This window comes from Silene latifolia, chromosome Y, assembly GCF_048544455.1.
Source record: "Silene latifolia isolate original U9 population chromosome Y, ASM4854445v1, whole genome shotgun sequence".
Taxonomy (NCBI): domain Eukaryota; kingdom Viridiplantae; phylum Streptophyta; class Magnoliopsida; order Caryophyllales; family Caryophyllaceae; genus Silene; species Silene latifolia.
Window position 1 is genome coordinate 285,947,978 of NC_133538.1, and position 17,807 is coordinate 285,965,784.

Sequence of the window (17,807 nt, forward strand, 5' to 3'; positions counted from 1 at the left end):
TCAAAATCATTACCTTTTAATTTAGTTTACCAAACACATTTTTATATAATCGATTCTTATCATTTCATAAATTTCAAACTACTTTATCGATTCCTTTTTAGGTTTGATTATTTTTCGGTTTTGATACCTTTTCGGGTTTTATTCTACCTATTCAGGTAGTTTTGTCAAACAGAGCATTAACCGTTATGAGATTGTGACGGATATATTCTTCATAAGGGTGACTCAGAAAAAGTAAAAAAAACTGAATTACACGGTTTTCTCTTGAAAACTGAAAAGTCACAACTATTCAACGATTGACCATACTGCTCACACTTTATTACAAAAAGTAGGTAAATTATCAATTTACCCAATTTCTTTCCATTTTCACCTGACACTGTACTATTTATTTACCTACAAAAATCTTGATTAAACCCTAAATTCGCCACCCCTCTTTTTTCCCCTATCCAACAACAAAATATCACATCCCTGCTAATCCTAATTAAACCCCCCCATAAATCAATTTTTTACCCAAAACCCACTTCATTTTAACTCTAACCCATCAATAAAAAAATTAAAAAATTTAAAAAATTCAACTTTTTTTGTTCTGGGCTGTAAATTTCAGATGCAGGAAAACAGTGGAGCAGCTGAAATTACAAGGGAAAATGAGAAGAAATCAGTTGAAAATGAGGTGAAAAGAAATGAAGAGGAGGAGAACAATAATAATAATAACAATAATTCAGTGGGTGAGACAACAAGTGCAGAATTTTGCAGTAATTTAGGTGGAAATAGATGGCCTGAGAAAGAAACTATGGCTCTGATTGAGATTAGGTTTGCTTTGGATGTTGCTTTCAAGGATTCTGCTGCTAAATCCCCTCTTTGGGAGGAAATTTCTAGGTCTTTTTTCATATTTATCTCATGTTTTTAAGTATTGGGTTTTGTTATTTAAGTTGAAATTTACTGTCTTTTCACTGTTTTATTACTGTCTTAGCACCTGAAATAACTGTTAGTCTGAGCACCTGTATTTACCGTGTCATGGTAATATGAGCTGAGGATTATAATTTTAAGAACTGGGTTTTGTTAATTAGATTATGAGGTTGTTTATTAGCCTATGAAGTGGCGGAGCGAGGGGGCTAGCAGGGGTGGTCGCCCCCAAACAATGAAAATTTTGAAATTTTTAGTTAAAAAGCGCTATTGGCTTTATAAAATTTTCGATCTATGTTTTTGCTCCCGAGTTTGAATTCTGGTTCTGCCACTGGCTGGGTGTAATCATTAAAAAGTCTATGCACTGTTTTATTGAAGTATATGGGACATTTTTTATTTTGTTGAATTCGATAGCTAGCAACTTATATTATAGGTGGGTACGAGGAAGGAAATGAAGGTGATAGTTTGTGTGGCATTTGTGGTTTTTTTTTTGGAAGACAGTCTGATGTTTTTGATAGGTAGAAAGTGTGGGTACTTCCTCTATTGTAGTCTTGGCTAGTTAGATGTAAGGTTGTGTTCTTCTCTAAACCTTGGTGGTAGTGGTGTGGTTTTGGTTTTGGTTTTTGGATGAGGTAGCCACGGTGGTGGTTTTGTTGCTAATGAATTCGAACCCAAGTCATGTCGATGACTTTATCGACAAAATTAGGTGATATCTACTCTCTTAGCTATTGTAGCTTGGTGGTTGGCTTTGAAGGATTCTGTAACGATTTTCGATTTGAATTAGAGTATTCCCAAGACCTCATGCATCTTAAGTATTAAGATTAAACAAAAGGGTGATTAGCAAACTTATTTGGATGCGGAAGAACTCCAATAAGATGCTAATAATAAGAAGTATATAAACCCAAATTGCAGCTGCTTGAATAATAGTATAATCTATGAGACCATCTCACAATAACGTCTCTACCGGTATTCACACAATATGAGCATGTATGCTAGTACAAATTTAAGGGCAATTTTTTTTCTTCTTTCTTCCTTGAGGTTTTGTCTTTCAGAAAAACTGACATATAAACATCTCCCCTTATATCTCTATATATAGGGAGTTCAAGGAAAATCCTAGACTATCTAGGATTAGGAAAGTCTAATAGAATAATCTTTTATTATTCTTATTACCTTTATAATAATTAATCTATATTAATTATAATTGCCCAAAACTCATCTAGTGTGTGACCCAGTAGGACCGATTAATACTACCCGAATCCTAACTCATTTAGGACTCAGACTACAAGCGGCTCCTAGCAGAACATTGTAGCCACATAAAATTAATCGGTTATACAATATTCCGGACATATGGGCACACTAACTCTTTTAGTCTCCCACGTGCACTTATGTCCTATAAGGCACCATAATCTCTTTGCTTCTATCTCTTCAGATGAGAATAGGGTAGGAGAAGTGTCATCCCTATTAATCTCTATCTCTTTTCTCGAATGAGTTAAATTATTACAACAGACGACTGACTTTCACCTCGTTTGGGCATGGCCATGCACTTATACAATTCCCACTCTTCGAGAGGCCGAAGATGATAAACTCCTTTCTCAAAGGAGGAGCAAATCCCATTTTGTCTAACAACATTCTGTCACACATTCCATGACAAGTTCAACGATCACCTTTATAGCCACCCGTCACGGTTGACGCTTGATGATGTCAAAACTAGCACTTCACATGTACAGAATAGTCAAAGACTAAGGTCTAAAGACTACCAAACGGTGAAAGAAACTTTGTTGATACTGAAACCTTAACAAAGTTCTTTGACGGGTCAGTCTAATACATATTCCAAACATGTATCCATGTGCTTGGTTTGATATCTCAATATCATGGCTTACAAAACGTAGTAATCAACCAACTCACATACTAATCATTATGAGGCATAAGTGTCCCTTTCACTATGCTCTGATTAGAGACTTATATAAATACAATATCTTACAAAACAGAGTTCCATAACCAAGTCACGCACTTGGTGATCTGTTTAAACAATGTACACTATTTTAGGACAAACATTCAATTATACGATAATTAAATGCAAAATCAACCTTTTATCATATAAAAGAACATGTCATACAAACGTATCAATCATATCGAACATAACCTGCCACTAAAATAAAGACCTCTTGGTAGTATCAAGACCACTCGCTAATGCGTCTTATACAAATCGTAGTGCTATGAATTTTCATATTATAATTGCGAAAGAGGTTTTCTACGGGACATGCGACCATTCATCAATTATACTATCTTACATATGTTTAATTTACCTTATCTGAATAAAGTAAAATCAATAGCACACGTTTGATTCTTAAATCAAATGTACTATTTGTTTCTTCATAAGCAACAAAGTATATAGTTGTGTATATGTTTGATTTCCAAACCACACACTATTCAATGCTTCATAAGTAACAAAGTACTCATTTTAGTTGTAAAATTAGTCATTATGTCGTACTTGAAACTATTTCAGCACACAATTACTTTCATTTAAACAAAATGTGTCCAGATTACAATCAGGAACCATACTTGTCTATTTGAAATTGATATTAATGTAACCAACTTACAATGATTATTTCTCATGTTGTCCATAATAGTCATCATAACTAGATTGGTATCCACTCGTCATACGAGTACATAAACATCTTTGCAAGTCTCATTGAGACAACAAAATGTCGTTTCCTTACTATGTATGTCATTAACATACCAAACCATAAAAACGAATTATAGTCCCATAACTTCCGTGTACATATAAAATTATCCTTATCTCAAATAATTCAAAACACTGCTGAATCATTTTATTGAGATCGAAAATTCCAACTTGTGGATACTCGTTTCAAAAAATTTCTCACTTGCCTAGCACACTCTGATAACGTGAATCTCAAGGTGTGTCTGACACAACTTATTGCATATTTCCATTAAGGAAAACTACATTATTCACGTATACCTGTCAAATCTCATTTCATGTATGTTGACATGTGCTAGGAGAATCCAAACTCTATATGGTTACAACGCCATCGGGGTATCAATCAAAGTCCATACTTTGTAATGATACATGAAACCATTATGGATTCATGACCTCAAGCCACTTTACACCTTTTGAGTTGGGCTCATTATTGCTTCCTTTAAAGTCAAACTTATGCGGGCTTATTCATAGATGATACATCCATGACTTTTCATGGATCTTAGCCATCTCCATCAACATTTGATGAGAACTACTATGAATCTTGATCTTTTTAAGAATATTCTACTCTCACTGTTTCTTTAGAGACAACATTCCCATTGAGAATCATCTCAAGTAACAAACTCTTTGTACTTGAATGGGACGTAGAATTAATTTCCTACCTTAGGATAGTCCCACAAAAACATGTCGGTCTAAATTTCAGAATTTTTTTTTATTTTTATTTTTAAAAGTTTTAAAGACTTCAAATATTAAGAAAATACTATGGAACAATTCCCTTACATATCTTATATGTAATGTATATTCATTGACTTAGATGGTATTGAAGATATAGCAGAGGACAGCAGCAACACATGCACAGCAGCAACAACAAATGTACAGACGCTGCCAAGAAGCTACCAGAAACCTCCAGAAGAAATTAAGTCTGTTACATCCTAGTCACTCATGAGTCAGCATCCTAGTCATGAGTGACTCAGCATAACAGAATTCTGTTATGTAACAGAATTAGTCAAAGTCAGTCAATGTAAATATCTAGATATTTTTAGCATTAGACAGATTGTTGTACAGCTACTATAAATACCTATGTACATAAACAAATGTAATTATCTGTGAATAATACTTCTCACATTTTATTTAGACTTTCTCTCATCAAACTGCACTCTTTCTCTCTACTTTAGTATTGAAGCTTTCTTGTGTTTGTTAATGGCGTCCATGAAGAACAACATTTCTTCATGGTATCAGAGCTGCAAGGTCTGATCCTAGCAGTTTCTGTATCATTCTTCATCTTTTTCTTCAGCGTAATCAACGCTTTTGATCCTTAATTCCGCTGCAAATTTCTTCCTATTTTCTTTGAAATTTACTTAAAAATTCACAAAAATATCAATTTTCCTTTAACAATCTCTTTCCTTTATCATTTTTCCTGGTAAATTTGTTTCAATTGCATCTATTGTTCTATTCTAATGGCGATCAAAGAATCTGCTACTTCAGGACCTCAACGGGTGTTAAGACAGAGTCGTCGGCACGCAAGATCCTTTCAGATCGCGCCCTGGTGATATCTCTGGTCTAAACCTTACTTCTTCACCGTTTAATGGAAAGCATTACTTCAAATGGTCAAGAGCTGTGAAAATGGCGCTAATCTCAAAGAACAAACTCGGATTTATCAATGGACGCTATCCTAAGCCTAAAGAAACAGAAGCAACATATCAAGACTGGATTCGAGTTGATTACAATGTCATGTGCTGGATTCTACACTCTTTAGTGCCTGAAATCTCAGAGAGTTTGCTGTATGTTCAGTCTTCTAAGCAGCTGTGGGATGAGATCAAGGAACGCTACAGTCAAGCTAACGCACCTTTCTTATATCAGTTAAGGAAGGATGTGATGTATACTATTCAAGACAATAATCGATCTGTTCTTTGAGTATTTTCGCAAATCAAGTCTGTCGGGAAGATTTACGATCTTGATGGTTTACGAATGTGAATGTGGAGCAATGAGTAAATGCTCGTGTAGTTTATCAAGAAAGTGCTTGAAAGAGATAATAGCACAAACCGATTGACTTCGATGGGCCTGGATAAGAAGTATGAAGTGGTGAGAAGCGAATCTTAGCTTCGATCCTTTGCAACAAATCAATCGGCTTTCTTTAGATTCAACAAATTGAGACACGAAAAGTATTAGTCTTTGAGAGAAAGGGAAAAACAAGGTTCATGAAGATGTTGCACTTGCTGTTCAGAAGTCTAATTACCAAAAGTATCAAAGAAATGATGCAGAGAGCTCTTCAGCAGGAAACTCTCAAAGGTATTCTGCTACTGCTAGCTACAATAAGGAAGGCCATACTGCAGGTGGACAGTCTGGTGGTTACAAAAAGCCATATGTTGCTCAAGGAGGTTATGCTGCTAATAATGGTCAGCAAAGGAATGAAGATTCTTCAAGGGAATACAACAAGAGGCCAAAGGTTACTTGTCTCTATTGTAACAAGGATGGACACACCATTAACAGATGTTATCAGCTGCATGGATTTCCAAACCAAAATCAGAAGAGTTACAAGGGATCAGGAGGACGGAAATATGCTGCTAATGTTGAAGGAGATCAGAATACTCCAATGGATGATGATTTTGATGACAATGCTGATGATGAAGTACAAGTCAATCCATTGATGATGAAAGCTTTTATCAAGGAATTTCTTAAAGCTGTTAAGTCAGGAGAGGTTCCAGAAACTCAAGCAAGGGGATCTCACTCTCAAAGCTCACAATCTGTGAACTTTGCAGGTATCTCCCTTGCAACTACTGCTGTTCATTCAGTAGATAATCATTCATTAAGTGCTTCTCATTGGATCTTTGACTCTGGGGCATCTGATCATATGACTTATGATCAGAGTTTGTTTGTTTCCATGAGACCTTTGCATAAGCCAATTAAAATCACATTACCAGATGGTGATGTTAAGCTTGTCCACAAAGTAGGAGATATAATTCTTTCTGATGATATAACCCTACGAAATGTCCTATATCTTCCTGAATTCAAACATCACTTACTGTCTGTGGGTAGATTGCTTCATGATACAAACCTGCATGCTACATTTACTGATAGTTCCTGTATTTTACAGGACCCTACCACTGAAAGAACAGTCTGTGTTGGTCAGAAGTTGGCTGGAGTTTATAAGCTTAGGTTTGCCAAGAATAAGCATGTTAGTAGGCATTCCTGTAGTTTCACTAATACTTGTAATACAGCATGTGCTGCTAGCATTTCTTTCAATAATGCGGATGTACATCTGGCTCATTCCAGATTAGGTCATGTATCTCTATCCAAATTGTTACATGTTCCTTTGTACTCTGCTACCAATGTTAATAAAAATCACAACTTTCATTGTGAATCTTGCATTTTAGCCAAACACCACAAACTGCCTTACTATCCTAGCACTTCTATAGCATCTGCTCCATTTGATCTCATTCATGTGGATTTATGGGGCTCTTATAGACTGAAATCTTTAACTGGTGCATCCTATTTTCTTACTATAGTTGATGATCACACTCGTGTGACATAGACTACCCTTCTCAAGAGTAAAACTGAAGTAGTTGATACTCTTGCTCATTTTATTGCTTATGTTAGCACCCAGTTTCAGTCCAAAATCAAGGTTGTAAGGAGTGATAATGGCACTGAAATAGTTCAAAGTGAGTGTCATGAGTTATTTGCCACCCATGGAATTGTCCATCAGAAAAGTTTACCTGGTAATCCACAACAGAATGGCAGAGTCGAGAGGAAACACAGACACCTCTTAGACACTGCAAGAGCTTTACGTATTCAAGCTGGTTTGTCAAAGAAATTTTGGGGAGAAATGGTACTGGCTGCTACACATTTAATCAATTTAATGCCATCATCTGTTCTGAATTGGAAAATACCAGTTGAAGTATTATTTGGGAAACCAGCAGACTATGAGCATTTAAGGGTAATTGGATGCTTATGCTATGCTGCTGTCAAGAATGGTGATAAGTTTGAACCACGAGCAAGGAAGTGTGTTCATTTAGGGTATCCTTTTGCTCAAAAAGGATACAAATTGTACGACCTGGACACACACAAGATTGTGATGAGCAGGGATGTTATTTTCAGAGAGGATATTTTTCCTTTCAAAGATACTACTGCAAGCACTATGGATCAGCGTTCTTATCCTGAAATTTTCCTACCTTTGCCACAACAATCTCATCCAGGACATTATTCAGAAGATTTTTTCAATACCAGTTCCAATAACTCCCAGTCAAAAGCAGATAATAATACTATTAATAATAATACTAATAATACACCTTCATCCTCTTCCTCTCATACCTCTACTCCACAAAATGATAATCATATAAATACTACCAATAGTTCTCCTTTATCTACAACTTTTTCTAATTCAAATAATACCAATACTAATTCACATAGTACAGATCACACCTTTTTTTGTCATAGTGACAACAGTGCTTCTCAAACTAATTCACCACAATTACCACCTCTTTGTCACACACTTTGTTAGGGGTGAGCAAAACCAGGTTAATCGAATCGATTTGAAACCGGTTCGATTCACGGTTTTCAAAACAGTTTTTTCCCAAACCGAAACCGCTCGGTTTTAAACCGGTTAACCGGTTTTTTAGCAATTTAAAACCGGATCCAAACCGGTTACCCGGATCCGAATTTATAAACCGGTTTTAACTTTTTTTACCCCAAATTGACGCTTTTCAACCCACCTCTCCATCCTAACTCTTAAATTCCTACGTAAACCTTCGTGCATCCCCATTAATTCAACCAAATCACACATCTTTGTTTATTTTAAGTCGTTTTCTTATTGTTTTTTTCAGGAAAAAAAAGTAAACCGGTTTAAAACCGGTGCCCGGTTTTGCATTTTTAGGACCCGAAACCGAACCGGATTTCCCCCAAAAAAAACCGGTTCGGGCACCGAACCGGAAAAAAAACGAATTATCGGGTTTCTTAATTCGGTTATCGGTTCGGTTTCGGTTTAAAAATTCGGTTCGGTTTATTTTGCTCAGCCCTACCTGCTGTCCCACGATGTTCTACTAGATTCAAGAAACCGTCCATACTTCTGCAAGATTTTGTCTGCAAAGGGATACCTCCATCTTTGCATCATTCTGCTTCCAAATCTCTCACTGCTGAAGACAATTCAGTCTCTACTTCCTTTGCAGTGCTGCAACAAATTGATCTTCCTGATTTTTCTCCTGAGTATGTTGCATCGTTGAATGTTGTTCTAAGTGTTTATGAACCATCCAGTTATCATCAAGCTAAGGATGATCCCAACTGGATACATGCCATGAATCAAGAACTCCAAGCCTTGGAAGCCAACAACACTTGGATTTTGACTCCCCTGCCATCTGGAAAGAAGGCAATAGGTGCCAAGTGGGTGTACAAAGTGAAATTCAAACCTGATGGATCTGTTGAGCGGTATAAAGCTCGACTTGTTGCCAAAGGCTACAATCAAGTGGAAGGAAAAGACTATAAACATACCTTTAGTCCCGTTGCTAAATTCACAAGTGTCAGAACTTTGATTGCCATAGCCGCCATTAAAGGGTGGGATTTGCATCAATTAGATATTAACAACGCCTTTCTTCATGGGTTTCTTGATGAAGAGGTGTATATGGAAGTACCACAGGGATATACTAAGCATCAACCCAATCAAGTCTGTTTATTGAAGAGATCATTATATGGGCTCAAGCAAGCATCACGACAGTGGAATCTTGAGCTGACAAAATTTCTTACTACTCATGGGTTTATTCAATCCAAGGAAGACTACTCTTTATTCACAAAACTGCTACTTCTGGTTCCTTCATTGCTGTTTTGGTTTATGTAGATGATTTACTTATCACTGGTGATGATACGTCAGGCATTCAATCTCTTAAGACTCTCCTGGACAAAGCATTCACCATTAAGGATTTGGGATTATTAAGATATTTTCTTGGTATTGAAGTCGCAAGATCTACAGCAGGCATCATTTTGAATCAACGAAAATACATTTGTGACATCTTGCAGGACACCAATATGGTCAATTGCAAGACTGCAACTTTTCCATTTCCAAGGGGATGTAAGCTTTCTGTTGATGATGGTGATCTTCTTGCCCAACCAGAAGAGTACAGACGCCTAGTGGGAAGATTGCTGTATCTAAATCTTACCAGACCAGATATATCGTATTCTGTTCAACAGTTAAGCCAGTTCTTGAATGCACCTAGATTGCCTCACATGCAAGCTGCCCTACACCTGGTCAGGTATCTCAAGCATACCCTTAATCAGGGACTTTTCTATTCTTCTCGAGCTGGTTAGTTACTGCGATGCTGACTGGGGAACCTGTGCATTCAGTGGGAGGTCCCTCACTGGGTATTGTGTTTTTTTAGGCACTTCTCTTATATCTTGGAAAACAAAAAAACAAAACACTGTTAGTAAATCTTCAGCCGAGTCAGAGTATAGGAGTATGAGCCAAACATCTAGTGAATTAGTATGGCTAGAAGCACTCCTGCATAATTTCAAAGTACAAGCCCCTTTACCCATTACCCTCTACTGTGATAATAAGGCAGCACAACACATAGCTGCCAACCCCGTTTTTCACGAACGTACCAAACACTTGCGGTTAGACTGCCACTATATTCGTGAAAGAATAACTGAAGGATTAATTCAGACTAAGCATATAGGCACAGCACATCAGATTGCAGACGTTATGACCAAAGGCCTTGGCGAAGCACAGCATACTTATTTTGCTCGCAAGTTAGGACTTGTTTCTGAACCACCAAGTCCAACTTGAAGGAGGGGTATTGAAGATATAGCAGAGGACAGCAGCAACACATGCACAGCAGCAACAACAAATGTACAGACGCTGCCAAGAAGCTACCAGAAACCTCCAGAAGAAATTAAGTCTGTTACATCCTAGTCACTCATGAGTCAGCATCCTAGTCATGAGTGACTCAGCATAACAGAATTCTGTTATGTAACAGAATTAGTCAAAGTCAGTCAATGTAAATATCTAGATATTTTTAGCATTAGACAGATTGTTGTACAGCTACTATAAATACCTATGTACATAAACAAATGTAATTATCTGTGAATAATACTTCTCACATTTTATTTAGACTTTCTCTCATCAAACTGCACTCTTTCTCTCTACTTTAGTATTGAAGCTTTCTTGTGTTTGTTAATGGCGTCCATGAAGAACAACATTTCTTCAGATGGAAACAATTTTAAATTGTGTACGTAGATAATTTTGAGCGTATAAAATTGCGAGATATGCAGGACTCCTCATAGACGGAACCATATCAAAATACGGCTCTTCTTATCTTATAAGACATAACTTTCCACAATCATTAAAAAAAAGACCACCATCAAAATAAAATTAGTATGATATTTTCCATTTGGGACGAACCCGCATATTTATATCTTTGTGACATTCCCAAAATACCACATACCAATTTTAGTTAGCGATGTCCTTTAAGAAAAAACAAATTTTCTCTAATATTCTTGTTGTGAAACTTAGATTGTCTTCTTAAGACTAGTAGTGAAACAATTTCATTACAATTATGATGATCATAAACATTTGGTTCAAGTTTCCCCATCTCGATCAAATCGAGCGATACTGATTGTCTTCCTAGGTTGACCTTTACTTCAGTCCGAGTCTATTTCAAGTAAACCTTTTAAAAAGTCAGACTAATGTTCATCGTATGAACACATGCATAATTACTGAAAATAGTAATTATGATGAAGTATTAGAATCTCATTCCCTAACATCACTTATTAATCCACACATATCTAAATATGTGTGACCAAACTAGTCGGTTCCCTCTTAACAAGTTAGAGGCATGTTACAGTTTTTCCACCATTTAAACAAAATTCACTTGCCGTAGTTGATCCAAATCAACAAGGCCTAGAGTTCCATCATCATGGAACTTCTTTGAATGTTTCTTGTTTCTTGGCTCATAAGACAATTTTGTAAGCGCGTGAAACTCGAGTCATAAGACTTGAACCCTTTTTGTATTTCATGTCATAGATAAGATTGAACAAAACTAAAATTGTCTTGACAAGAAAGAGAACAACAATTGTTCTTTATAAAATATTAATTCAATTTATGTCCAAACATGAAAGAATTAACATTTTTCTAACGACAAATGTAAGAATAACTATTATTCAAATAAATATAGTTTTGAACAATACAACATTCAAATGAATAACTTTTACGCATAATGCATTTCTTCATTATATACGTAGATCTATTTCATTTTTTTTACCATTATCCTACTCCACGTGGCATTACATTCACAATGTAAATACCATCTTTGGTATCTTATACCTTATAGTAGAATATTCGTAGTAACTTTTACTTCTATAACATGCATACTTTATTTAGAAGTCATACTTCAATAGCTTTCGCAGATCTTCAAGACATTTCTAAAAGCTATCTTTCCAATGCTATATGTCATTACAATAATGACGTTAATCACTAAATGATTTCCATACATGTTTAGACATTGATCTTCAGGTTGGACTTGACAACGATTGTCCATTCCACCATTACCAGTGTCTAAACTCATATCTCAAAGTCTCTTTATTGATGAACTCAAAGAACATTAGTTTTTGTTTCTTCTTGATATGAAACTCAACTGTCACTAAGTGAGAAATTTGCTTAAATTACATGCATCACTCACAATTTCAACCTTTGATGGGAAGGATATCCAATTAATTCAAATTATCAATATAATTATGTCATAACAATGACAAGTGGACTAAGTGGATCATTCCACATATTGTTCTCACTAAGCGGGAATAATTCCATTATTTTAAACAATTGACACATATGGTACGAATAGTCATCTCGGTATATAGTCTAAACTATTCATTAACATTAAGTATGGTTTGATAGAATTTCTTTTGAAGACAAACTTCACTTTGCCTATTTGAGAACAATTCTCAAAGAAAACAATCTATGAATCTGAACGATTCAAACTCACTTGAAAAACATGACAACAACAACAACAACATCAGAGCCTTAATCCCAAAATGATTTGGGGTCGGCTGACATGAATCATCGTTTCGAACCGTCCATGGGTGAACGCACGCCTCAAAATGCGAATAACAGAAGGGAAGATGAAAAACAAAAAGAAAGAACGAAAATGTAATGGAAAGTCAAGGTGAACTTAGGGGTTTTAAAGTCGAATACTTGAAAAACATGACAACAATGATAAATTACAACTATCAACATATGCAAAACTAAATCGATATATTAATACACTGTTATTATCTTAACCGATTTAACACACACAATTTGTACGACATTCTTAAACAATTTTAAGATTCACTACACACACAACCCTCATATGTGCATAGTATCCTAGAATCCTCAATCATATATAACTTGAGTGAGTTTTGGCTCATCGCCCAAATTACACATATTAAGGTAGACATCATATGTCAATCGCACCAAATGCGACTCCTAGTCGTCAGGTAACATTTGATGTGGCTTGACTATTTGCCCCAAAGTCCAAAACTGTTTTGATGACCTTGTTAAGTGAACCAAATCTCACGTGTGGGTAACTGTTACCCACCTGTTCACCTTATATAGAAGGTGTACTCTACTTTGGAAGACAATACTTCCAACGATATAAGTATTTTACAGTCATTAATTTGAAAGGGCATTACTTAATATTTTAATTGAGGGAATATTGATTTATACATAACACGGCTCCTAAACATGGCGCTAGTTCTCTTAAGAAAAGGGTATAAGGGAACCTAGCCGTTCTAATCAACACATCAGGGTTCAATTAATATTTAAACATCAAATGTAAAAAGTAATATACAAACATTTGTAAATTAGGAACCCAAAAACGATTCATAATCGTCTACAATTCATAATTGTTTGTTTTTAAACATCTTATGCAAAAACATAATAACATGGGTAGATAATCGTATCATTCAGGGTATATATAAAATAAATAACGATATAAACATAAATCAATACAACATTATAACAATCCCTGCTATGCGGTCCTGTTTAGAATGCCATTTACACTCGAAAAACACTATTGTAACATCAAAATCCGACACTCGCAACTGATGAACAGTAACATTCCGCGAACAGTAGTCGTGAACAGTACCCGTGCGTGAATAGTGTTTCGCGAACAGTAATTTTTTTTTCTTTAATCAAAATTAAAAACTGATTAAACAATTTAATCACCTAATCAAATTAGGGTTTATTACATATCTAATCTAGTTAGATCCAATCAAATTGGAAATTTTAAACACTCTTAAAATAGGCATCTAACAACAAATTAGGGCTTTGTTAAAATCAATTAAATTAGGGTTCTTTTAATCGAATTAAAGGAATACATCATAATATCAAATATTACGATACAAGTCAACATCTATTATGATACAATCCTAAATTTAATGTTTAACAACATACAACAATTGCATTAATTGAACCAATTCAATTTAAAAGCCCTAATCTTGTAACTCTAGAACAAAAACATAGATACAACAATTATATCTAAAGGCGCAACCTTTTAATCTAATACTTAACAATACATGTTCTCTCTGATACCACTGAAGGATTCTGTAACGATTTTCAACAGATTTGAATTACAGTATTCCCAAGACCTCATGCATGTTAAGTATTAAGATTAAACAAAAAGGTGATTAGCAAACTTACTTGGATGCGGAAGAACTCCAATAAGATGCTAATAATAAAAGTATATAAACCCAAATTGCAGCTGCTTGAATAATAGTATAATCTACCGGTATCTACATAATATGAGCATGTATGCTAGTACAAATTTAAGGGCAATTTTCTTTCTTCTTTCTCCCTTCAGGTTTTGTCTTTCAGAAAAACTGACATATAAACATCTCCCCTTATATCTCTATATATAGGGAGTTCAAGGAAAATCCTAGACTATCTAGGATTAGGAAAGTCTAATAGAATAATCTTTTATTATTCTTATTACCTTTATAATAATTAATCTATATTAATTATAATTGCCCAAAACTCATCTAGTGTGTTTAATTATAATTGCCCAAAACTCATCTAGTGTGTGACCGGACTGATTAATAATACCGAATCCTAACTCATTTAGGACTCAGACTACAAGCGGCTCCTAGCACAACATTGTAGCCACATAGAATTAATCGGTTATACAATATTCTGGACATATGGGCACACTAACTCTTTCAGGCTTGACTGTTAGTAGTAAGCTTTGGTTATTATTGCCTTCTAGAATCTAACAAGGCGAGATATAGGCTGCAGGTGGGTTATATAATTGGAGTTTAGCTACTTGTTTGTTTGGGATTATTGTGCCGAGCTATGTTTTTGACTTCTTGGGTTATTCGGAAACAGCCTCTTTTTGTTTCTAACACAAGGGTAAGGCTGCGTACATCCAACCTCCCCTTACCCCGCAATTTGCGGGAGCCATTGAGGCATGGGGTAATGTTGTTGTTGTTATGTTTTTGACTTCTTCAATCGTAGAATTTAGAGATTCTGGGATGGTGGTTCTTATTGTCATTTTCTTATGGATTTGTTGTTTTGTATCTAGGTAGATTGAAAATTGGAAATGCGTGGGCTTCTTTTAGTATGGAGTTCATTTGAAAATTTGGCTGGTTTAATCAGTGTACTTCCCGACTGTACTGCTGTTTGCCATGATTGAATCTTGATCAATCGCAAAGTCGTTGATGCTATGTCAACCGTGTCTTAATTGAATCCTTGGTGTTACACTGTTACCTATGTTGCTTAGACTCTGCTATTGTGTCAACCATGTCTTAATTGGGATGTGTGCGAAAGTGTCCGACACTTCTATTTTGTCAAAAACAAGTGTTGGGTTAGGATAATACTTACATGCGGTAATATGAAGAGTCGGAATAACATATGTTGTTACTTGTTACCTTGAAACTTGACAATCGAGGAGTTTCTCGTATAAGCTCGTGGTGTTCTTTATTGGTTCAGACAGGTGGGGTTGATTAAATGAAATTTGAAAGTGAATTTGCCTGTCTGATTGCAGGAGAATGGCTGCGCTTGGATATCGTAGAAGTGCCCATAAATGCAAGGAGAAATTTGAGAACATATTCAAGTATCACAAGCGACTGAAAAACGGTTCGTCTGCTCGGCCAACTGCAAAAACATATCGGTTTTTCAGTTATCTTGAAGCTCTTGATCACCATCAAATCGCACTCAAAAGTGCAGCATCTCCTGAGCAAACAGGCAACAGTATGAAGGATACAACAATCGATGCAATTCCAATCTCGTGCAACCCGCCATATGTTCCCCAAATGACGAATCCCATATCGGTAAATTTTGATACGAGTCCTATAATCACTTCATCATCAACTCCCTCTTCTTCAGGGAGCCAATCGGAGACTGCTCGAAAAAGGAAGAGAAAATGGGCAGATTTATTCGATAAATTGATGAAATCTGTGCTTGCGAAACAAGAGGAGTTGCAGAACAAATTACTGGAAGCCATAGATAAGTTTGAGCAAGAGAGATTAGCCAGAGAAGTGGAGTGGAAGATGCAAGAAATTGAAAGAATCAAGAAACAACATGAACTTTTGATTCATGAAAGATCGATATCGGCAGCTAAAGATGCAGCTGTACTTGCCTTCTTGCAAAAGATCTCGGAGCAAGGCAACTTTTCTGGGATGTTAGGCCAGATGGACGAATTCCTGAAATCAGAACCAAGCATTGTGGCTAAAAAAGAGAGAGATGATGGCGAAAATTCCAATTCACGGTGGCCAAAAGAGGAAGTTGAAGCCTTGATTAGAATTAAAACTAGCATGGAATTACAAAATCAAAGAATGGGTCCTTTATGGGAAGACATTTCAATGGGTATGAAAAGTATTGGGTACGATCGAAATGCTAAAAAGTGTAAAGAGAAATGGGAGAACATAAACAAGTATTACCGGAGGGTGAAAGACAGCCACAGGCAGAGGCCTGTGGATTCCAAAACATGCCCTTATTTCCACCTCCTTGATTCTCTATATGGCATGAAAACGAAGAGAGTAGTGGATCCTGATTATGAACACTCAGGTTCTAGCTCAAGACCGGAAGAACTTTTGATGCATATGATGAATGTGGCACCAAGCCAAAATGGTAATCAGAAAATTGAGAATCACAATAATGAGGCCGAGGATGGTGGTAATGAAGATGACAATGATGGAAATGACTATGAATCTGTCCCTAATGTTAGTTCTCCGACAAGAGTATAAATTATGAAGCGATAAGCGATCAGATATTGTAGACCATGGCTAGGGTTGTGGTGGTGTATGAAATGTAAGCCATTGTAGTGTGTAGAGATCCTTGCAAATCGAACAACCAAGTACATAGTGTCTCAAGGGTGAAGTTGAGTAGGCTGGTTTGTGTGCGTGCAGTAGTATACTTTGTTCAAGTGCCTTTTCTTTCTTTGCTTTTTTCACAAAAACCTTTGTAAGATCGTTGTACCAGAACTCATTTGGTAGAGTTTTTGTGCGTTTTTGAAATAAAAGATTTGAATTTATAACAAGTGAGTTATAGTAATTAAACCTCCTGATATTTTTCGGTGAATGGTTCCCCCCCGGTGACATCGAATTTTTTTTTTGTTTGAAGACAAATTATACAAGACCAGCTTGTCACAATTAGGGCAGAGCACGGGTCGGATATCCGATCAAAAGTGTTAGTTCGGACCGGATATCCATATTTTGGAATTTACTTTAAAATTAAGTTTGAAACAAGATAATATTCATCGTCTTACACCATAATGTTCTCGACAAAAATTTAAGTATCACTTACATATTTCTCTAATATTTTAAACTTTAATTAAGTTGTTGTATCAAATAAAATTATATTTTCTTGAAATTATACTAGAAAACTACAGAAAAAGGATTGTACATCAGATGTAATACATCATACTTAATGACTTTTTGAGTTTTTGTGTATTTTTTACGAGCATTATAGAGTATAAATTACATTTTAGTTTTATGATGTCAAAAATCAAATTTTTTTGAGCTTATATGTAATTTTTTTGAGTTATAATATAACTTTTTGAGATTAAAGTTTAAGTAACTAAACTCAAAAACTTTATAATAAAACTCAAAAATTTTAGATTAAAACTCAAAAACTTTATTTTAATGCTAAAAAACTATACTATTTGATGTACTACATCAGATGTATAATCCACTTACTGTAGAAAACTATAGTTTCGGATCGAACTGGATATATAAATGT

The 17,807-nt window shown here is 35.6% G+C and overlaps 1 protein-coding gene across 1 annotated transcript; it reads left to right on the forward strand.

The window, feature by feature from the left end:
- The first annotated feature begins 414 nt into the window (after positions 1-414).
- Positions 415-17,125, forward strand: LOC141634436 (trihelix transcription factor DF1-like). The gene is made up of 2 exons (XM_074446618.1): positions 415-873; positions 15,613-17,125. Exons 1-2 carry the CDS (start codon positions 602-604, stop codon positions 16,811-16,813), a joined length of 1,473 nt encoding a protein of 490 aa, XP_074302719.1. The 5' UTR covers positions 415-601; the 3' UTR covers positions 16,814-17,125.
- Positions 17,126-17,807: the final 682 nt, after the last annotated feature.